The sequence below is a fragment of the Leucopleurus acutus genome (assembly GCF_964270905.1).
Source record: "Leucopleurus acutus genome assembly, chromosome: 2".
NCBI lineage: Eukaryota > Metazoa > Chordata > Mammalia > Artiodactyla > Delphinidae > Leucopleurus > Leucopleurus acutus.
In genome coordinates this window covers 165,744,386-165,768,305 of record NC_139143.1, presented here as the reverse complement: position 1 = coordinate 165,768,305, position 23,920 = coordinate 165,744,386, and the positions used below count along the sequence as shown (strand labels likewise).

The 23,920-nt window shown below is 46.5% G+C and overlaps 1 protein-coding gene across 2 annotated transcripts in view; it reads right to left on the bottom strand.

Moving 5' to 3' along the window:
- Nucleotides 1-23,599, bottom strand: part of DLGAP3 (DLG associated protein 3) — a gene marked incomplete at its 5' end in the record, with an annotated part of 37,521 nt that extends 13,922 nt beyond the window's left edge. For both annotated transcript variants that reach the window (XM_082833593.1, XM_082833594.1), the window contains 6 exons: nucleotides 4,948-5,033; nucleotides 5,414-5,727; nucleotides 6,003-6,216; nucleotides 17,702-17,774; nucleotides 18,100-18,305; nucleotides 22,502-23,599. In XM_082833593.1, coding sequence (XP_082689719.1) covers nucleotides 4,948-5,033; nucleotides 5,414-5,727; nucleotides 6,003-6,216; nucleotides 17,702-17,774; nucleotides 18,100-18,305; nucleotides 22,502-23,599 — 1,991 coding nt within the window. The remainder of the gene's footprint in view (nucleotides 1-4,947; nucleotides 5,034-5,413; nucleotides 5,728-6,002; nucleotides 6,217-17,701; nucleotides 17,775-18,099; nucleotides 18,306-22,501) is intronic.
- Between the last annotated feature and the right edge of the window lie 321 nt (nucleotides 23,600-23,920).

Here is a 23,920-nt window from a genome sequence, read left to right as displayed (position 1 = left end):
CAAAAACCAACAGTAAGGATGAAAAGCATCGTAGTTAATGATAAAAGGGCCAACCCACCAAGAACACACAACAATCATAAGCCTGAATACTAAATAGCATTCTCTCAAATTAAGAAAGAATTGATAAAATTCCCAGGGAAAATGACACATTCACAATCATGGTGAGACCTTTTTAAAACACCTCACTCAGAACTCTTAGATCAGACATCCAAAAAATATCAAAGATAAACATTTGAAAAATGCAATTTATAAGTCTGACCATATATATGCTATGTGTATGTGATGAAGGAAGCCTTGACAAATTCTAAGGAATAAATATCATACAGAATGCATTCTATGACCACAATATAGCAAATCTAGAAATCAGAAGTGAAAAGGAGCCCCTCAAACAAAAAAATACATTTCGAAACTAAAAAAAATTTAAAAATTCTTCTAAATAATTTACAAGTTAAAAAGGAAGTTATGATAAACTTCCTAAAGGAAGTTAGTTACAAACTATTTATAACTGAACGATGAAAACACTGCACCCCAAAACGTATGACATACAGATACAGCAGTGTAGTTAGAAGGGAATTTATAGCCTTAAAAACATGTTAGAAAATAAGAAATAGTGTTCAAGAAGCTGAATAAAATCAAACATGGTAGAAGAAAGAAAATAACAGAGAAGTAGTAGAAGAAAGGAAATATTAAAGCTAAAAGAGAAACAATAGAGATGCTCACCCAAACCAAAAGCTAGTTTTTTTAAGACTAATAAAATATAATTTTAAAAATATATTAAAATGATAAAATATACAAACCTTGAGCAAAATGAATCAAAAAAGAGAGGTAGGGTATAAGCATGTGGTATTAGGAATAAAAAGGGGGGCATAACCTATAAATATAATAAAAATGTGTAAAATTATAATACCATGAGAAAGAATATTTGTACCAAAAATTTTGAAAACTGTCAATTTTTGTTAAATGGTCCATTTTTTAGAAAAATATAAATCATCAAAATTGACTGAAGAAGAAAAATAAAACCATAATAGATCAATAACCATGAAATAAACTGAAGCTGTAGTTCAAAAAGTTTCTCTTATCCCAAAAAGGCCCAGATAGTTTTATAGGCAACCTTTACCAAACCTTTAAGGAATAGATAATTCCTACTTTACACAAATCGTTTCAAAGAACAGAACAGAGAGAATGTTACCAAACTCATTTTAGGAGTTTAGCATAACCTTAATGCCTGAACTGAATAACAACAATAAAAACAAAATTGTAGGCCGATATCACTTATGAACATAAATATAAAAATCTTAAATAAAATAACAGCTATTCAAAAATCCAGGAACCTATATGAAAATACTACAGCAAGACTGTGACAAAAACTGTTAGAGTTCCATTTCCCATTCTTCTCTTTGTGTTTAGCCATAAGAACCCTGATTTTCAGCTCTGCTCATTGCACATTGCTTCCCAATAAGAGACTATTCCACAGCACCTCCCTTGAAGCTAGATGCCACCACGGGATGAGTTTTTAGCCAGTATGATGTGGGAAAGTGTTGTGTGTAACTTTCAGGAAATCTTTTTTTTTCTTTTTTTTTTTTTTTTTGGCCTCACCGAGCAGCTTGCGGGATCTTAGTTCCCCGACCAGGGATTGAACCTGGGCCATGGCAGTGAAAGTGCCAAGCCCTAGACCATTGGACTGCCAGGGAATTCCCGCCAGAAGTCTTTCTAAAAGGAAGGACTGCATCCTTCTCCTCTCTTTCTCCTTGGTGCTGCTCAGAATGCAGACAGGATGGCTGGGGCTTGAGCACCAGCTCCTTGGTTATGAGTGATATACAAAGGACAGAAGATCAGCAAGACAGGAGGAGCCTGGGGTCCTTGACACTGAACTTCTACATCCAGCCTTTTTCTTTTTTCTTGGTGAGAGAGAAATATACTGAAGTCACTATTGAGACCCTGTTACAGCCAAACTTAATCCAAACTGATAATGGGATCAAGTGGGATTTATCCCAGGAATGAAAGAATGGGTCAACATGGAAAATCTATTAATATAATTCACCACATTACAGATGAAAGTATTAAATCTATGATCATCTAGGTAGATTCTGGAAAAGCACTCAATAAAATTCCACTCTCATTTTTTATTAAAAAATAAAAATTAAAAGCTCTTAGCCAACTAGGACTAGAAGGGAATTTCCTTGACCTGATCAATAGTATCCATCAAAATCTGTTGCAGGGCTTCCCTGGTGGCGCAGTGGTTGAGAGTCCGCCTGCCGATGCAGGGGACACGGGTTCGTGCGCCAGTCCGGGAAGATCCCACATGTCGTGGAGCGGCTGGGCCCGTGAGCCATGGCCGCTGAGCCTGCGCGTCCGGAGCCTGTGCTCCGCAACGGGAGAGGCCACAACAGTGAGAGGCCCGCGTACCACAAAAAAAAAAAAAAAAAATCTGTTGCAAACATCATCACACTTATATCTGGGCCTTAGAAGATATTCACTAATGTCAGGAAGGACATAAGAGTGCTACACTCAACAGTAAACTAGAAGTCCTCTTCAATGCACTATTACAAGGGAAAGAAATTATAAAAATACAGATTTAAAAGAAATATCCTCATCTGCAGAAAATATAACTGACTATATAGAAAACCCATCGTGATTTTCAGACAAACTTTGGGTCCTAATAAGAGAGAGCAGCAAGGCTGCTGAACACAAAATCAACATATAAAACTTAATAGTGTTCCCAGACACTGGTACTGCCCAACAGAAAAGAAAGATCCCCAACAGAAGATTGCTCATAATGCCTTTCTTCTGGATCATGAAAAAATCCTGCTTCCTAGCCTCTCCATACCCACCATTACTTCCCTGAAATTCATTCTCCACTCAGCAGCTAGTGATCTTTTGCAAACATAAATTAGATCATACCACACTCCTTCTTTAACCTTTTAAGGGCTACTCATTAATTAGAATTAAATTCCAGTTCTTTATCATGCCCATGCTGTACATGACCTGGCCCCCACCTATTCTCCAATCTACTCCCTCACCATTGTCCTGTCCTGTTCCACACCAGCCACATGAATTTTCTTTCAGTTCCCAATGCATGTCAAACTCTTTCCTCTCCCAGTGCCTTCACAGATGCTATTCCCTCCTCCTGGAATGCTTCCTCCCCTGACCATCACCTGAGTGTTCCTAGTCAACCCTCAAGTCTCAGCTTAAATGTCACCTGCTTAACCTAAATAAAGTCCCTTCTCTCTTAGTGCCTGCTTTTTTCTTTCATATTCCCACCATAATTGTAATAATATCACATTACCTATTATACCACAGTGTGTAATCATATTTTTACTCATGGTTTGTTTATTCATTGCCTTGACTCCCTTCTAGGCGATAACTTCTACGAAGGTAAGAGTCATGTCTTCCACATTTCCCTGAGCATTTAACAGGCGCTGTCATATGCTTATGACATAATAAGTGTTAATAATACTTATTAACAGATGCTTAATAAGTATTTTCTGAATGAATCAATCCACAAATGAATGACAGAGGTTACTGACATAGTCTGAGTCTCAGTAGAATGCCTGCTGCACTCTTCCCAGGATTCAGGCTTGTTAGGAGGAATGGGGGGACCCCCAGGGGTCTATATGGATGAGGGACCAAGAAGCCCCATGAGGGAGCAAATGGGGGCACATGGGCTTGGTTTCTGGTCCATGGGACAGCATTAGAGCTGGGGGCAGTGGTCTGAACACAGAGCTGCACCCAGCCATGACTCCTACCCCACCTCTCAAGAACTCAAGTCACAGACTTGCAGAATTGGCTTTACCGTAAAGTGCTACTTTTCTGTGATCTTTGTGGAATATTAAGAATTTGGAAGACGGTAGCTTTCAGTAATAATGGGGGCAACAAGGGCGCCTTTCTGCCACACTCGATGGAGGCATTTACAGCTTCAGGAGCATATGGAGCTGCAGGGAGCTAGTGTGAGAGTAGAGAAAAGTGATGAATCCCCACAGGAACCCCAAGAAGTCTTGATCAGGCACACACACACACACACACACACACACACACACACACACAAGATGCTCCCAGGGGTTCCCAAAAATAGTTGGGGGAATTTAGGGAAGGTCTAAAACCCAACAATGACAACCGGGAACAGAGCTGTGAGGGACTGCTACTGGCACTCTACTTTTATTCCTTCAAGGGGTATGGCCTGGGCAACACAGATTACCACGAAACTCTTACAGCCAGCCCCAGGCAGGTTCCCAGACACCACACTTAGGGCCACTGGCCTGGGAGCACTGCAGCCCAGAGGGCAGATGGGCCACTATGACACTGCCACATGGCCATTAGAGAAAGCATCTTCCCATAGGAAGCCAACAACAGAGGGATTCCTCCCAGTATTCCCTCCAGAGCTCTCAGTGCTAATTTTTCAGTTTGAAATTAAGGAAACACTGTTTCTGAGGCCACCTAATGCCAGAATAGTGGCATACCCCCAACTGGTTAAATGCTTGTATGAGCCGAGTGGGGAGGAGTATTATATCTGCCCGGGGCCCCTGAGAGGCAATCTTCATGTTTATTTGTTTCTTTTGGGGTTCACATACTTGTACACCACAGGAAGTAACGAGGGATTGGAAAAATCCTGTTATCCCCTCTAAAGGACAATTGCTAGAGGCCTGCTTTGCACCTACCTGCTACTTCTCCCTAATACCCCGTTCCCGGGACCACTGTATTCTCCTGTCCACCTCACAGCACCTGGGACAGGTATGGGTACAAGGAGAATTCACTTTAGACTGCCCTGGTGACACCTCCGTGGAGAGCCTCTGTGGCTGCTCTGACACCTCCCCATTCAAAGGGCTTGTTCTCAGGACCAGGAAGAGAGGGTGTGCAGGGAGCCCAGGCCAGTGAGGTCGTTATGCATCCCTCTCTCCTCTTCTCCACCCCACCCCCAGCAAAGCCTGAGATATCCCCACTCGGACCCACCTCTTGTCTTCTTCCACCTGTACACCGATGGAGTGGAACTCTCTTCGACTCCTGTTCTCCGTGTCCGAGTCTGAGATAGTCTCCACCTGGTGGCAGGATTGGGAAGTCAGTGGCCAGGGCTAGACAGAGGGATGCAAGTCCTTCCCAGGGAGAAGGGCAAGCGATGCCTGAGCCCCAAGCCAGCTGGCAAATCCTGAAAAGACAATCTGCCTGAACAAGACGAGAGACCCAGGAGGTTATATGCATCAAGGTGCCAACCTCTGGGCACCACTCTCCGCTCACCAGGGGTGATGGTGCCAGGATGAGGGACAAGGATGTGGGTTGGGACTGTCTGGAGCAGCCCCGTCGATGATCAAGCTAAGAGTAAGCGAGGAAAAGGTCTATATCCAGAAGGGCCCACTGACCCCCTCAATCCATCCTCAACCGGACGGGGCCTGAACTTCCTCGGCGCCTCCTCCTTCCATACCTGCACCCCGATGGACGGCCGCCACTTCCGCTGCCGCGCCAGGCTCCGCAGCTCCTCCCTGCCTGGAATGGTCTTGATGATGAGTGTGGGGGGCTTGGGGCTGGCCCGGGGTGACACCGGCGCCAACTCCAGGGTGCGCGCGCCCATGGCCGGGCCGTCCAGCCCGTCGGCGGAGCTGCAGCGCCGGGCTGGGCCCTCCGCCGCGGTGAAGCTCTCATGGGCGGAGTCGGTGCTGCTCTGGGCGGTGATGGAGATGCGGGGCGGGGCCTGGCTTCCCGGTGGGATGGGGGGCGGGGCCTTTCTGAAGTTGAAGGCTGTGGCCAGGGAAAGCAAAGACACATAGGGTGAGAAACACGTCCTGACAGGTGTCTGCCACTCCCCACACCCACGCGGTACCACGGGACCCAGCAGCCACGTGTACTCCACGTGCTGCTACCTACAGAACCACGGATCCTTCTCCCCATCATCCGACCCAGAGAGGCAAGCGATCTGCCCAAGGTCACACAGCAGAGCCGTGACCAGGGCCAGAACCGGACCCAGATCGCTCTCCAACCTAGGGCCGGGCCAGGGACAGAGGGGGCGTACTCACAGGAGCCGGGCCTCCCTGAGACAGAGGCAGGGGTAGAAAGGAGGGGCAGGCAGTCATCGTCTTGAGAGCAGCCGGCCTGGATGGCCCGGAGGTAGCTGTGGCTCCGCATGCGGAAACAGCCGGGCAGGTCCAGGGCGTCCACGGCCTGGGACTCCAGCTCCCCAAACACGGACCCGCACACGGCCTCCAGCTGCTGGTTCAGCTCCTCGCTGAGCTGGGTACAGGAGCCAGAAGGACAGTTACCGTGGTGCTGAGATGGGATGGGGGCGTCTCTGAGGCAATTTGCCTTAGGAATATATCTAGTTCTGCAGAAGCTGTGTCTCTGTATGACTCTTAACGCCTTTGGACTAAAAGAAACCCTCACCCCCTGCAAAGAAAGACGGAGGCACCTCTGCCCTGTGCTGCTCGCCAGGCCTGCTTTGGGACCAGCCTTGGGGTCTAATCTTTCCTCTAAATACTCCTCCCTCGACACCCCCCCCCATGCCTCTCCCAGATGCCTAGCTCGGGTGCCTCCAGACCACCCCATCTTCCTCTCCACCTGTCCCAGCCCTTCACATTTCTCTCACTTGACCCTGGGGGGAGAGGACCAGAGAGCTGACAGCCACCCTCCTGCCAAGTATGGGGATGGGGTACTGTTAGGGAAGGACAACTTTTATTTTATTATTTATGACCAACTGCATTACAAAAATGATGGAAAGCAACCTATAGAGATAAAATGATGTGGCAGGAAGGAAATTAATGGGTACATAACAGAGCAAAAATTATCATCCTTCAAGTGTTCCAAGCCCTCCCCCACCTTCTGGCCACTAACTAGGGTTCTGGTTCAGCCTGCTGGTTCCTTCCCTGCCCTCATCCTCTGAGGAAAGTTCAGCCACTGCTGATTGAGGTTCTTGGTTTTGGTTTTGATATTTTGTGATGCAGAATCCATGGTGTTTAAAAAAAATTGAAGCAACTAAGAAAAAGCAAAACAAAAATTTTGTTCATGGAAGCATGTCACATAACACTCCACTAAGAATAAATATACCAGCGGCTGTAGCTTTATTTGCTTTATATGAGAAAACTGACACAAAGAAAATATAAAGGTAGGGAAGAAGGTGGTTCAGTGGTAAGCTCAACACCCAGAGCACAGGATGCTTGCACATTTGACCCTGAGCTTCAGAGCACCCATAGCTTCAAGGAGTATAGCTTCTGGGTTGCCCACATGGGCTATGTTGTGAGACTCAACTGGACTCAAGCGCTGGCTCTGCTACTTCCTAGCAGTGTGGCCTGGGAACATTAAAGTTTTGGGCCTCTGTTTAACCACCTGTCAAATGGGAATGATAATGGTACCATCTTCATGGGGCGATTTAGGAGACTCAAAGAAAAACAAGGGAGGCACTTGGTGCAGGTAAGCCCTCAATCAGTGCCACAGGATGGTCTCAGGGCCTACCTGGTAGACACAGGCCACCACTCATGACAATCACACTATTCTTGTCACTGAGTCCAAGAGAAATTCCCCCATGGGTGATTATGTAGAGGCCACTGGAGGAAGTCATGGACAAGGTCCTCAGTAGCATCCACATGGTGACTGTGACAGCAAGTATCCCATGGTTGCATCTTGTGACCTCCCAGGAAAGATTCATGGCATCATATTTGTGTACAGTCAACAGAGAAAGGAGTAGCTTGACTCGTGTAAATTGCAGCTCAGTGTTTCCAAACTCAGCCCCCAAAGTGTATATGACATTATATCACTAGAGTCTACCTCAAACTGAGAAGGAATTTCCATCCTATTCTACAGATAGGCAAACTAAGGCTCAGAGAGGGCAGATGAATTATCCAAAGATGCCCAGCATGTAAGTGAGAAAACTAAAGTGTCCGGTTTCCTGTCTCTCCTGCCAGGCTAACTGAGCATCAGAATGTCCTGGAGAGCTTGTTAAACCTATATTAACTCAGTCCCCACCCTAAGGATCTGAACCCAGGGTTCTCTAACTATAAGCCTCTCTTCACCTTGGCTGCTTTGAAGGTCAGAGCCAAATTTGCTGGAGATTCAGTGATTCCAACATGGGTCCAGTAATTAAAAAGAAAGACTGTCTGCAGCTTTTTCTAAAGGAACTTCATTACAAGTGTACAGAAATCACAGGCCATGGACAAATCAATCCAAGATCTGTAGACATGAAGTTCTCCCATGTTTGTCCGGCACAGGCCACACTCCTGTGGCACCTGTGACTTTCACGACTCCTTGTGAGTCTGCCTCTCATTTTCCTATCTCTTGACCTCTGGGGTACCAAGCACCAGTGGTACCTGAAGCTCAGGAGCTGATCTAACTCTTGCTGTTGCTAGGCCGGGCTCAAGATACTCCCCAACTAGAACCAATCCAGCCCAGAGGGTCCCTCTGAAGCACAAGAAAGCTTATCTAACCCTAGCAGAGAGCATTTCAGTCTCAAGTCTGGACACCAAGGATGGAAGGAATCTCACTCTGTGGCTTATATCTGTATCTCCAGCCCTTTTCTCTGTGTAAAGCACTAGGCATAATATCTGGCATATAGCAGGTGCTCAATAAACATTAACTACTATTATTAGTAGCAAGAGGTTCTTAAATCACAGTGACAATAGCTCTCAAAGGCCCATCCTTCCCAAGGGTTCTCAAGCTCTTGAAATCCCCACCATATGCTAGTCCCATGACCAATTCTATCCAAGGCAGACAGAAGGAGGGTGTGAAACTCTCTGGGGCTACACATATTCCATCTCTACTAGCCAAGAGGAGCTTCTGGCGTTCCAATAAGGGACCAGGACCTAAGGGAAACGTAGATTTTTATAGACTCTCAGAGGAATACTGCATCTGAGCTGATCTTTACTGTATTACAAGTATGAAATTGTGACATTGTGCTGTGAATTCTCCTATTTTCCCTACACTGCCTTCCACCCTGCTCCCCTCAACTCTCACTTTCAGGAGAGTCAAAGCCAAAGAATCCTCTTGGGAAATGAGAACCTTAACCTTTCTGCAAACCAGACTCAGAATCAGTAATTATTTCCAAGGATGTGGGATATTTAAAAGAAAATACTTTGTTTGGGTCTAACTGAAAATTATCTGTACTAGAGTTAGCGGGTCCAACTGGGGACAAGGCAACATCCTGTATACTTTACATATGTCATTTGGTTTAGATAACCTTGGAAAACCCTCCCATTTTAAAACATTCTAAAACACTTAATAAAATATAACAAACGTTTTATATACATTAATTGAGCTCACAAGAAAGCGAGGTAAGTCCCCAGGGGACAAAAGCAAAGAGGAGACTGGAAAATCAGAATATTAACTGTGTGAGCCAATGCTGCAAACAGCCCAGTGGAGGGTGGGAGGCGGGGGCAGGGGTTGCTGGTCTCAGTAACCAAAGGGCTTAGATTTTAACACCCACTTGGGCCCACACGAAGCGTGGAATTGGAAATGGGAACCTGCATAAAAGCAGGAAAGGGGAAAGCTTTGATGAAAAGACAAACTAGAAAAATCAATTATCAACACAGACTGATGACAAGGGAGCTAGTCTGTAGTCTAGGCACTGGGGAGAGGGGAAAGATGATAAATCTCCTAAGAATTTATACCCACAAGCTCGTCTTCACACAGACCCAGCCTTCAGTGTCTGCATGGGCCAGACGCCCCCCAAATTAAAAATTAACATAAAAAGGTCCCAGACCGAGAATAGTTGAATAGAAGAATTTAAAAATATTTTCTGAATGGTTCTGAAGAACCTAGGGGTAGGACAGGAATAAAGACGCAGACGTAGAGAATGGACTTAAAGACATGGGGAGGGGGACGGGTAAGCTGGGATGAAGTAAGAGAGTGGCATGGACTTATATATACTACCAAATGTAAAATAGATAGCTAGTGGGAAGCAGCTGCATAGCACAGGGAGATCAGCTCAGTGCTTTGTGACCACCTAAAGGGGTGGGATTAGGAGGGTGAGAGGGAGATGCAAGAGGGAGGAGATAGGAGGATATATGCATATGTATTGCTGATTCACTGTGTTATAAAGCAGAAATTAACACATCATTGTAAAGCAGTTATACTCCAATAAAGATGTTAAAATATATTAATTAATTAATTAATTAAAAATATTTTCCGGGGGACCCACTCCTAACCCAGGCTGATGAGGGTTCTCCAAGATAAAGCTACACTGAAGATGAGCTCATATTAAACTGTGTGGTAGACAACCTCTGACACAGCTCCTAATCATCTTCACCTCCTGCATTCACATCCTTGCATAGTACCCTCCTCTTGAGTGCAGATTAGACCTATTGGTCCACTTCTAATGAACAGAATATGGCAGATACAATGGCATGTCACTTTTGAGATTAGATTACAAAAACACTGAGGCTTCCATCTTGGACACTTTCTCTCACCATCTCTCTCTCGGAGTCTTTGCTCTGGGGGAAGCAAGTTGTTATGTTTGAATTGTGTTATGTTGTGAGCCATATGGTGAGTCCCACACATCAAGGATCTGAAGCCTGCTGACAGCCATGTGAGTGTGGAAGGGGATCTTCCTCTAAGCAAGCCTTGAGATGACTGCAGCCTTGGCCAACACCTTGATGAAGCCTGTGAGACATCTGATCCATGCGGCACCCAGCTAAGCTGTGCTTGGATTCCTGACCCACAGAAATTGTGAGATAATAAATATTTTTTGTTTAAGACTCTATGTTTTGGGGTAATTTATTATGCAGCAATAGATCATTAATGCAGACAGTGACATAAACAAGAACTAAACTTCTACTGAGTGAAGCCGTTGAGAATTCAAGGTTTATCGGTTACTGCAGCTAGTGTTACCTTAGCTAAAACAGAATAGCTTTTAAACAATGTTTAAATTTTCTAAAACTTAAAAGATAAATAAAACTGAAAACATAAGGATAGAATAAAAGCTTTGAGGGACTTTCCTAGCGGTCCAGTGGTTAAGACTCCACACTTCCACTGCAGGGGGCACAGATTTGATTCCTGGTCAGGGAGCTAAGATCCCACGTGCCACATGGTACGGCCAAAAAAAAAGTTTTGAAAAAAACAGAAAGATTTGAAAAGGGACTAAATCAGATTTCTAGGGGGCAAAGGGGGAAATTTAAAACACAACTAATGAGTAAATGAAACACAATTGAAGAGAAAAATAGTGAACCAGTGAATAGTGAATAATATCTGAGGAACTTACCTAGAAGGCAACATAGAGAGGTAAAGAGATGGAAAATATGAAGGAGAGAATAAAAAGGCCCCTAATACAACAAATAAGAGTTCTAGAGGGGGCACTCGATAAAATGTAGAAGAGGCAATATTCAAAGGGTTAATAATAGTCACTGAGAATTTTCCAGACTTCTGACTTCAGACACAACAGAGTGAGGATACCAAATCCTATCCCCCAAGACAACTATAAAGCTGCACAAAACTGTCAAAAACAACCATTTCATCACTCTGAAAATCAATCAAAGGTATACAGCAAAGAAACACATTCATGAAAACTACTGAACTTTGGGTAAGGACAGCATGAGTCTGTGGTGTCCTTGCCTGAGACTGCTCCCATTACCCAAGCTCCCAGCTCTGTCTGTTGCAATAGTTCAAAAAGGGTGGGCCAGGCTATGAAAACCAGCTGCTTCACTGCAACTAACAAAGGGAGCTCACTTAATTTTGAGCATTGTCTGTTATAGTGTCAAGAATAGGAATAACCAGCAGCACTGCCAGGCTGAGGTTTCAGCACTGTTTGGGGGCAAGCAATGGGACTGTCAGACTAGACAGGGATTTGATGGGGAGTTCCAGGGGCTAAGACAGCCACAGTGAGTTTGATAAGCTCTTCACATAGTCTGGGTTAACTAGAGGCTGGGTGCATGTACAACAGAGATCAGAGAGGCCTTGAGCCCACCCACATATCCTTTGCCAATGGAGCCTGTGCATCCGTGCAGAAGAAATGCGAGAGAGCCTGGTGAAAAGTAAAAGCCAGAGACGGCTTGAAAACAGCACAGTGTTTGTACTCCCCAGATCACACACAGAACCATGAAAGGAGAGAGAAGAGTCTTAAAGGCTTGAAGTTTTTGAGCACAACCTCTGATCAATCTCTGGCTGGACATTAAGCTATGCAGAGACAGGGTCAACCCCTAGGAAACCAGGCTTTAAAATAAAAACGAGAAAGAAACAAAATTAGTGGAGAAATCAGAGGCTGCATCTGGAATCATAGATAGATTTCACAGATTTAGCCCAGGGATTAACAAACAAACAAACAAAGCAGTAACAATCTTCAAGAGGTAAAATAAGAATCCAGAGTTGCTACAATACATTATCTAAAATGTTCAGTATTCAACCAAAAAATTTGTGACACATGTAAATAAACAAGAAAATGTGAATGTCCCCAAACATTTGATTTATCAGACAAAGACTACAAAGCAGCTATTATAAGAATGTTCAAAGAACTAAAGGAAAGCATGTTTAAATATTTAAAGGAAAGTACAACAACAGTGACAGCATTAATAGAAAATCACAACAAAGAGAATTTTTTTTTAAGAGGAACAAGAAAAGAACTTCCCTGGTGGCTCAGTGGTTAAGAATCCGCCTGACAATGCAGGGGACATGGGTTCAAGCCCTGGTCTGGGAAGATCCCACATGCCACAGAGCAACTAAGCCCATGCACCACAACTACTAAGCCTGCACTCTAGAGCCCGCATGCCACAACTATTGAATCCCGTGAGCCTAGAGCCCCTGTTCTGCAACAAAGAAAAGCCACCACAATGAAAAGCCCACACACCTCAATGAAGAGTAGCCCCTGCTCACCGCAAATAGAGAAAGCCCTCACACAGCAACGCAGACCCAACCAGCCAAAAGTGGCAGCCAAAAATTAATTAATTAATTAGTTTTTAAAAAGAACAAGAAAAGAATCAAATGGAAATTCTAGAGCTGAAAAGTACAATAACTGAAATTAAAAATTCACCAGAAGGGCTCAGCATAAAAAGTGATCAGTAAACTTGAAGATAGATGAGTACAGATTATCCAATATAAAGAACTGAATGGGGAAAATGACTGAATAGAAATGAACAGTGCCTCAGAGACCTATGGAACAACATCAAGTATATCAGTATGCATGTAATGGGAGTCCCAGAAGAAGAGAGAGAGAAAGAGGAAGAAAAAGTATTTGAAAAAATAATGGCCCCCAAACTTTCCAAATTTGATGAAAAACATTAATCTACAGATCAAAGAAACTCAATGAATCCAAAGTAGGTTAAACATAAAGAGATCCACACCCAGACACATTACAGTCAAAATGTTGAAAGACAAAAAGAAAATCTTAACAGCAACAAGAGAAAAACAATTCATTGCATACAAAAAAAAATATGATTAAAAACTGGCTTTCCATCAGAAACAATGAACACCAAAGGCAGTGGAATGGTATAGTGAAAAAAACTGTCAACCAGGAATTCTATATCCAGCAAAACTATCCTTCATAAAATGAAGTAAAAATAAAGACATTTCCAAATAAATACAGACTGAAGAAATTATTGCCAGCAGAACTATCTTACATGAAATACTAATGGAAGTTCTTCAGGTTAAAAGGAAGTGACAACCAGTAGTAACTCAAATCCACAGGAAGAAATGAGGAGCACCAGAAATGGTAAATATGTGAGTAAATATAAATAGGTCTATAAATATATTTTTCACATTTTTTTCTCTCAACTTCTTTAAAAGACGTAAGCAAAGCAATTATTATAATACTATTATTGGTTTATAATAATTTTTAGGTTTATAACACAGGTATAGGTAATACATATGACAAGAATAGCACAGAAAAGGGAGAGAGAAAGGAGATATATTAGAGCAATGCTTCTGTATTTTACCAGAATCAATTAGATTTTAATAGTTAAGATACACATTGTAATTTCTAGTGCAACCACTAATAACTTGAATAATATAGTAAAAAGGAATTAACGAAAAGAAATTAAAATGGTAAACAAAGTATTTAATACAAAAGAAGGTAGTAAAGGAAGAACAGAGGAACAAAAATGACATGAGACAATCCAACCATATCAATAACCACATTAAATGTGAGTAGACAAAACACCGCTATTCAAAAGGCAGAGATTTTCAGACTGGATAAAAAAGCAAGTAGATAGAAAGTAGAAAGAAGGAAAAAGATGTACCAGCAAACAGTAACCATGAGAGAATTTTCCAGATTTGATGAAAGACATGAATCCTCAGATTCAGGGAACACACCACACACACACACACACACACACACACATCATAGTGAAACTGTAGGACACCAAAATCAAGGGCAAAATTTTGACAACAATCCGAGAGAAATGAAAATAACCAAGAAAGACTATTAGATTGATAGTAGACTTCCCCACAGCAACAACAGAACAGATGACAGAGGAATATCATCAAAACACTGAGAGAAAATAAATGTTGACCTAAAATTCTGTAATAAGCTAAATTATATAAAATAGTGAGAGTAAATGACATTTTTGGTTAAAGGCAGAATTTGCCACTAACAGACACTCACTGAAAAAAGTTACTAAAGAATTTACTTTAAAAGGAAGAAATGAAATGTAAGAAGTTATAGTGAGGGGGGAAAAGGTGAAAATGTGAAGTATTAGTAATACTACTAATCAAGTATTGGTAGTATAAAATTTAATAACAATAATAAAGACTAACTGAGAGAGGTAAAAAAAAAAGGTGGGACTAAAATACTGGGCAACTGGTACATGTAAGAAGGGAAGAGGTGATCAAAAGTAAAGCGTCCTAAGGTCTTTACATTGTTCAGAAGAAGGGTAGAAGTAATTGTCAATCTAAGACAATCTGAGACTTTGCTAAGTCAAATATGCACATGAAAGTATAAGAATAACCACAAAAATAATGAAATTAGTACATGTAACTGCCAAATCAGTGTGGGATTTGGTGAAGAGAAAAATGAAGAAAATCCAATTGATCCAAAAGAAGGCAGCAAAGGAGTAGAAAAGCATCACCCAAAAGGCAGGATAAATAGATGGGCACAAAATAAGATGACAGAAATGAATCCAAGCATATCAGAAATCACAATAAATATAAATGTACTAAACTCTCAAACAATTGTCAGAATGGATATAAAATAAAATATAGCTATAAACTACTCACAAAAGACACACCTAAAACATAAAGAGACAAAAAGCTTTAAAGTAAAATATAGGAAAAGATGTTCTAGGAAAATACTAGAAGGGCAAAAAGTGATAAAGATAATAGAGTGATGTCGCTAGTTCATTAAACCTGTAAATTTCCTCTTCTGTAAATCAGGGGTTATAAACCATGCCCCCCTGGAAAAATATGTAAAGTATACATGATGTTAGATAGTGTAAAGTGATGAAAAGAAGAAGTGGCGGGGGGGGAGGAAGAGGAAAAGGAGAAGAACAGAGAAGGGAAACAGGAAATGTTGAGGGGGGTTAAAATTAAAAATTAGAACGTTTGGGTAAAGACCTGAAAGAAGCGAGGGAGCAATCCATGGGAGTATCTGGGAAGGAGAGATCCAGGCAGAGGTAGCAGCAAAGGACCTAAGGCTGAAGCACACGTGTGGTGTCGGAGGTGCAGCAAGGAGACCAGTGTGGCTGGAGTGGGTGTGGGATGCGAACAGCGTTAGAACAGGAACTCAGAGGTAGCAAAGGTCCAGATCGTGCAGGGCCTTATACATCATAGTACAGTGTTTGACTATTCCCCTGAGCAAGGTCTTCATTGAATGCAATTTTATTCTTAAATGATCACTCTGGCTGTATTATGAGAGAATGCAGTGGAGCAAGGACAAGTGCAAGAAATCAACTAGAAAACAGTGCCACAGTCTAGACAAAAGAACATGGTGACTTGCACTGACGTGCTGGCAGTGGAGATGGTGAGGAGTGACTGGATCCTGGAAATACTTTGAAGGTGGGACCGACAGGATTTGCTGAAGGGTTGGACATGGGATGTGTGAGAGAGAAAGGAGTCCAGACTGACTTCAGTGTTTTAGATCAGAGCTCCTGGAATAATAAAATGGCCATTATCTGAAATGGAGAAGACATTGGATGGAGTAGGAAATTTGAGGAGGGAGAAAAGGGTACCAGCAGTTTGGTTTTGAACATCTTAAGTTTGAGATGTCTACTCAACATCCATGTGAGATTTCAACACACAGATATATATGCATTTATGGGAGAATGTGGGCTGGTGATAGACATTTGGGAGTCATCAGGCTCTCAATAATATTCAAAGCCATGAGCCTGGATGAGCTCACCCAAAGAGTGAGTGTAGGAAGAAGTCCAGGAACTAAGCCCTGGAAAACTCCAGTGTTCAGATCCTGAAGAGTTTGCGGGCACCAGTGACACAGACTAAGAATAGGCAACCAGAGAGAGAAGGCAGAAGAACCTAAAAGGTGTGGTGTCCTCAAAGCCAACTGAGAAAAGTGTTTCAGGAAGGAGAGAGTCATCAGCTGCGTTAGATGTTGCTGATGGATCAAGTAAAACAAGGTCTGAGCATTAACTAGTGGGTTTAGCAACATAGAATGGTCTTCTGTGAAAAGATGGCCGTGCCAATCAGATTCCCTGATTCAGGAAATGTAACAAAGAAATGCTGAGAGACTGCAGCAGCAAAACCATGGGAGCCAACCAGGACGGTCTTTGCATTGCTTTTTTTGCCCAGCAAACAGTAAAAATAGCTAACCTTTATTGAGTGCTGGCTGTGTGCCAACAACACTATTCTGATGCCTATTTTTAAATAGGGAGAGTGGGGCTCAAAAAAGTCAAGTATCTTGCCCCAGGTCACTCAGCTGGTAAGTAGCTGAGCTGGAATTCAAACCCACCTCATGCATTTAATTACTAAACTGCACTGCCTCCTTTAGTTAAGGGTAAAGTCTACACTTAGGTAGAACTCACACTTGTAAAATACCAGTGTGGGGCCAGGCACCTTGTGTTTGCATATATTTTCTCACTGAACTCACAAAACCCCTGTGAGATAATCATCATTACAATTGTCATTTCAAAGATGAGCCAACAGGGGCTTGGCTTCCCTGGTGGCGCAGTGGTTAAGAATCCGCCTACCAACGCAGGGGACACAGGGTCGAGCCCTGGTCCGGGAAGATCCCACATGCCGCGGAGCAACTAAGCCCGTGCGCCACAACTACTGAGCCTGCGTGCCGCAACTACTGAAGACTGCGCATCTACAGCCCGTGCTCCGCAACAAGAGAAGCCACCACGATGAGAAGCCTGCGCACCACAATGAAGACCCAGCACAGCCAAAAATAAATAAATTACATTAAAAAAAAAAAAAAAAAAAGATGAGCCAACAGAGGCGTTGAGAGGGAGGTATCTTGCCAGTGTTCCACAGGGTGGAGTGGAGGGGAAAGAACTCAAGCCCTGATCATCTCTGAGACTGCAGTTCTGCCTATCTCCAGTCTATATGCTCAATCTTGCCTTTTACATGGGGTGGGTTGGGAGCAATCAGGCCACGAAAGGGCTGGGGAACCTCAGAGAACTGACGCTGCCGTTACAAGTTCATCACTTTGAGGATGCTTCGTGGTTTTTAAGGATGTGACTCTCTGAGATCCTCAGTCTGAGTCAGCTCCAGGAGTCCCAAGGCAGGCTTCCCAGCTCCCCAGAACCAGACCTGTTCTCTCTCCATGGGCAGATTCCTGATTTTAAGGCCTAGGCTGAGCATGGGACTGAATCCCCCTTCCCACCCTTTCCTTCCAGCATGCTGGGCCTCTCCCTACCTGTCCGGTGGTGAGGGAACGGCTATAGCCAGGGATGGAGCTCCGGGGGTGGATCCTGGGTGGGACACAGCAGCTGGGAAAGGTCAAAATTCCAGATTCAGAATGGGGGTCTGCTAGGAGGTGGGGGAGGGGAATGAGAGCACTGAGGCCCCTGAGCAGGTCTAACCCTCAGAAATCCCAGAGATCCCCAGGAGACTCCTGGGTAAAGGGATTCTGCCAAAGAGACATTCAGATAGGGGTTATCACAGGCACCCCCTCTTCATATGGGGCAGAGCAAGACTGCCCAATTGAACCCTAAGCAGGGAACCTGACTGGTAACCACTCTACGCACATCTCCTACAGGCACCCAGGATCAGCATCCTACGCCCCACCCCCACCCCAGCTCTCCCTGTCCTTACTTGATCCGGGCCTGGTCCACGCTGGAGGAGCGGCGGGTGGTGAAGCGCCGGGCGACCGCCTTGGGAGATGTCTTGGGGCTGCCATCTGAGTCTCCACTCTCCTCATCCCCCATGGCTTTGATGTAGCTGCCGCTCCGCATCCTGCGGCAGGGGATCTCCCCATCCTTGCCCCCAGTGGGGTAACCCCCCCAGTCATCTTGCGGCACCTGCAGGGACAAGGGGCCTCTATCTTTCAGACAAGTCCCTGCTGAATCTGGAAGTGGGGACCCACATTCTCCACTGCCAGTGGGAGACACTCAGCCCTGGCTCAAGCAGGCCACGTTCAGGAATGTGCAGAGGCAGAGCAGGTGAGGTCTCCGCTACAGGAGATGCCTCATCACCCTCCATGTGCCTTTTGCTCCTTAATTGAGGACCACCTAGAGAGTCTAGGAGCTGACATGCCAGGTGCCAAGAGGCTGAAGCTCAGAGGCCAAAGTGACCTATGTCAACCTCACCCCTATAAAGAGTCACCTGACCTCAGTGACCTTTCACCCCTCCTTCTCCTTCATCCTCTTAACTGCTTATATCCCAAATCCTCTGACTTTCTGCCTCCCTTCTGTGAAGAACCACAGAGGGAGTGACATCAATTTGTGCTTCAGAAAGAGCACTTCAACCGTCCAAACAGAGGATGGATCGTGGAGGGCCAGGAGCAGGGCAGGGGCTCAAGTGGCGAGAGGGAGACCAATTAAGAGGCTGATGCTGTTATCCAGGCAAGAGATGATGAGGCTTAAATTAAGACAATGACAACGAGGGGGAAGAGGAGATGGAAATGAGAGGTGTTAAGGAGCATCAGTGAGCCTGATTAGACGTGGGGGGTGAGGGGGTGGGGAGGAGTCGATGACGACTGAGATCCTGCTGGCTGAGGACCTGGGGGGATGGGGCTGCTGCTCACTGAGCCACAGAATCCCAGAGAAACAGGTTTGGGGAAAAGGTGATAGGTTCAGCGTTGAGCATCTTGAGTTGGCAGAGAACTGTGGAGCAGGTGGTTGGGCGTTTGGTTCTGGAGTTCAGCGGAGAGATCTGGGCTGGAGGCAGACATGGGGGAGTCATGGGTGGCAGCTGAGTCCACAGGAGTGAATGAAACAGCCCAGGGGAAAGAAGAAAGAGAGGTGGGAAGGGATCCACTGACATTTAAAAGGGGACTGCGAGAAAGGGAGAGGAGCCTATGAAGTCACCTGAGAAAGAGTGGGCAGAAGGGTGGGAGGGAAGTCAGGAGAATGCCATGTCATGGAAACAGGAGACATTTCCAGAATAGAAGGAGTTGATAATGTCAAATGCCACAGTGCGTGCAGAGGTTAGTGATTCAGGCTAGGGAGTTAGAACCATGTTCGAATTCTGGCCCCGTCACTTGCTAGCTGGGTGAACTTAAGCAAAACTGATTAATCTCTAAGCCTCAGTTTCCTCGTCTGTGAACTGGTGATGATAATTATGCCCACTTCACAGCATTGGTGGGAAAGATAAGTGAGCCAATATAGAGTGCCCAGCAACAGAGTAAGTGCCCAATGTTGACCATTGTTATAAGCATTGAAAGGTACCTTTCAAGGAGAGTTCTCAAGAGACCATTGGTGACCACTCCCAGGACATTTTAGAGGACAGAGGTGTGGAAGTCAGACTGCAGTAAAGGGGAGAGTGAAAGGAAGTGAAGTAGTGGAGTCTACACTCTAAGAACTTAGAAATGAAGGGAAGACAGGAGGGAGATGGAAAGGGGTATGGGGTTGAAGAAAAATATTTTTTTTTTTAGGATGAGAGAGATTTGGGCATGTTTGCAGGATGAGGGAAAGAGTCAGTAAAGAGACAGTCTTTAAATGTGGGGAGGAAGGGGGGACAGCTCATGGACAGAGGGGATCCCAGAGAGATGGGCTCAAGCCCTGTGGAGGTGTCATGCTGGGATGGGTGGTCCTGGCTTCTCCTCTGAGCCAAGAAGGAAGGGTATGAGGGTGGCTGGGGAATCTTGATGAGTCCCCAGGTGCACTGACAGGAAGGTGAAGGAGTCTGGGATGGTTGGCCTACACTGTGAAGAATGAGGTGTAATGAAGGCATGCGGGAGGGGCCCAGGGCAGGTAGCGAAGATTTAAAACACCTGTTGAAAAGAACAGGTTAAATGGGGTGGGGGTCAGGCTTCAGGGAGAGCATAGGGCTCGGGAGAGGAATAGAGATTCTGGGGTGGGACTAAATGAGGGGTCAGAGATCAGTGTAAGAACAGGGATGGGATGGGGCCCCATGAAGGAGCCCTCAGGGGGTGAGGCGGACAGGGCTCGGTGTGGGGCTGGGCTCAATCAGAAGATGGGAACGCAGGGAAGAGACGAGGCTCCATAAAGGGACAAGGGCTCTGAGTGAAAAGAGGGATTCTGGAAGAAGTCTGAGAGAGAGCTGGCATCCAGTAGGGGAACAAGGTCTCAACAAAAGGACTGGGGATCCAACAAAGACACCTGGTCTGATGTGGCCAGCTTCCCCTGCTTTTGTGCCAGGGGGGCACCAGTCTGTCTAGAGAGTCCCTGCAGCCCCTTGTTCTCCCCCAAACAGGCTCAGACTTTCCAGTCCTAAGATTCCCTGGAACCCCAGCCCCTGATCGATCCTTGCCCTTCCCCATACTCTACAGAGAGGAGCCACAGAGGCAGAGGGAGGCAGATGGGACAGCCAGGCACGCTCTGCACACTGCAGGGCTCCCACTCCATAGCCACTGCGGAGCTGCTGGCTCCTCTGCAGGACACTGTGAGTTGCATGTTAAAAAGGAAGCCCCCAGGGAGGTGAGGGAAGCCCTGGAGAAACAGCAGGGAGCAGCGGAGTGGTGGCAAGGTTCCAGGGATGGGAGAAGAAGGGTTGGCGTTCTCTCCTCGACCCTTTCTGCTGGACCCTTCAATCCCCAGCTTAGAGAACCTCTCTCCCAGGGAGGGGGCAATCCAAGGCCAACCCAGAAGTCCTGAATCCTAAAAGTCTCCAACCTCCCCTTCTGTCTCCCACCCCTTCCTGCTTCCACTGTGGCCCTATCTGTTCCCTTGAGCTTTTGTGAGTTCCCTACCCAGGAGAGCCCTAACATGTGAACAACTTACCAAAAAGGCCAGTGACACCCAGAGACACATGCAAGCTCAACTCTCCACACCTTTGAACGTGCTGTAGTCTCTTCCTGGAACACCCTTAATCCTGGAACTTCTGCACTCAACTAACTCCAAATTCTCCACTGAGATTCTGCTCAGGGGACATTCTTCCTAGAAGTTGTTCTGGCCACCATCACCCAGGTGGGTGAGGTGCCTCCTCTGGGCTTCCAAGGCTCCCAAGGCTCTCTCCTCTCACAGCCTCATCACAGTGTATTCTACCTGATGCCTTGTCTATCCCACCTTTAAATGGTGAGCTCCTCCCAAGCAGCATCTGTGTCTTCATCTTTGTACCCACAGCACCCAGGAAATGCTCACTGAATGAATGGACGCAGATGAACTACGCGGAACGTGGGTTTGGGGGATAACCCTAAGTCTACTGGACTTCTAGGACTTGTCTAGACTTTTCCTCCTAAAACTACAGCAGGGCTCAAGAAAGCCTGTCAGGGGATATGAGAGGGGAGCGTAAGGCAGAGAAGAGGGAGGTTGCTGGCAAGAAGAGCCCCCGACCCCATCTCAATAGGAAGTCGGAGAGGGGACAGTGAGAGATGGATGAAAGCTCCATAAGAAGAAGGGTTCAGAGCTCTTAGCCTCAACTGCAGACACTATAGAGTAGGTAGAAGAGGACAGGGACAGTGTGCCCTGGCCTGCTGCTGTGTCTGGACCTCAGACTTGTGTGAAGCCCAGCCTGGGGAAACCCATGAGACAGGCTCCCAGGCTCTTCCACAGCCTCACGGGTGTCCTGCTGCAGGTTCCCCAGAACGACAAGCACCAGCAGAGGCACATTCTGGAAATAACTGACCTTCACATTCAAACAATATCTGGAGCACCCAGGTTTGGGCAGAAAAGAGGTCTGGAGAAGGCCTAAGGGGCAAGAGGACTGCTTTCCAACGGCTGACCTCCAATCTTGGGGAAGCTACAGGCAGGGAGCACCGCACTGTCCTGTTCACTGCCTACTCTCAACCTCATTCTGCCTCCAGCCTCACGACGCAGAGGCCAGCACAGCTTGTCCAAAACCTCAGGTAAAGGAAAAGTCTTCCCGGCACTGACATACAGTATCAAAATAGAAGGGCCCCTTCACTGCATAAACAGGGAAACTGAGGTCCCCAGAGGGGCTCAAGGCAATACAGTGAGGCAAGGTAGAGCCTCCCTGACTCCAGACCCTCCATCCTGGGAATAGCTGGCTCCCACCCAACCCTTTCCACAGCTCCCTGGGTGACAACATTGATGAGGGCTGAGGACCCTGTTCCCCACCCCCACCAAAGCCTCACCTGCAGATAGTGATAAGTCCTGGCTTTGGCCTTGGCCTCCGGACCCAGGAGCCCCTTGCCTGGCCCGGCCCCTGGGTATCCATCCCGGCCCTGGCTGACCATCATGGTATGCCAGGCACTCCGCTTGACCGATTGTCCGTCCAGTGACATGGACATGCCAGTGCAGGCGAGACAGCGGCCTTCCGACCCGCCCGAGCGCCCCTTGAAGCTCAAGTCCCGGTAGGACCCATCTGGAGCCTCCAGGCAGAAGGGACCACCAGGCTCCCCAGGGGGCCGCCCACCGGCCAGGAAGCCGCTGTCACTGTCCAAGTTGTCGTCGGAGCTCCACCAGCCCGCGGCCTTGGCCTGCTGCCGTCCATCCCCCTTGCGGTCCTTGCTCTTGCTCCTCTTGCCATGCCGGGACTGGTGGTGGTGGTGGTGGTGGTGATGGTGGTGGTGGGAGGTGTGGAGGCCTCCAGAGCCCGGGCCAGGGTAGCTGTCTCCGCCGGAGCCACCTCTGCCCTCAGCCTTGGGCCCATTATAGTCCCGTTTCCCTGGCGCCTCCAGAGAGTGGGACTTGGCAAACAGCTTCTGCACAGAGTGAACCAGGTGCCGGATGCGGCTGGGGCTCTCGCTGCGGGCCTCCGGGGTAGTGCCAGACCCTGGCCCGGGCCCGGCCCCTGCTGGCCCTCGCTGGTATGGCAGCGTGTGGAAGCCATCTTGTTGAACGGGCAACTGCTTTTCAAACTGGTCCAGAAGTGTGGGAGGCAGGCGGGGGGCACCCTTGCCCTGTGGGTGGCCCACACAGTCTTCACAGGTGTCGAAGGGGCCCTGGCCAGGGTACATCCTGGGGAAGGTGCTGCTACCCCCCCCAACCCCGGCCCCTCCCGGCCCTCCCTCGGGGCCTGTCGATGGTCCCTCACTCAGGCTCAGGGGCCCTTCAGGAGAAAGGTGTCCCAGGCCAGCTCTTGGGGCACAGAAGCGGGGCTCGGTGGAGAAGGCCTCCCCGGAGCCCAGCAGGTATGGAGCCCTGGCAGCGGGGCCCACGTCCATATGCTGCTGGTCGGCAAAGCGGGCTGGGCGGGGATGGCTGCCTCGGTCGCCATGATAACCCCTCATGGCCTCAGCAAGGGCTCTTCATAGTGCTGGGGGCCAGGCCCCAGGAACCTCCTGGAAAAACAGGGAGCAGTGGGATTAGGACTGAACGACAGGCCACGTCACCTGAAACTATCTTTTATTAGGTATTCTTATATCCCTTTAGGTAGTGCATACCAATTTAGTGCGATGGATTCCACCGTCTTTCCACAAACGGGCTTAAAAGCCTTGAAACAGTCATACTAGACAAAGATGCTCACAAGGGCACAAAATAACGTCATCATTCATCAAATGCTGCAGATATGATAAATACTTATTCACAAGAGGAAATGCCCTCAACCAAAT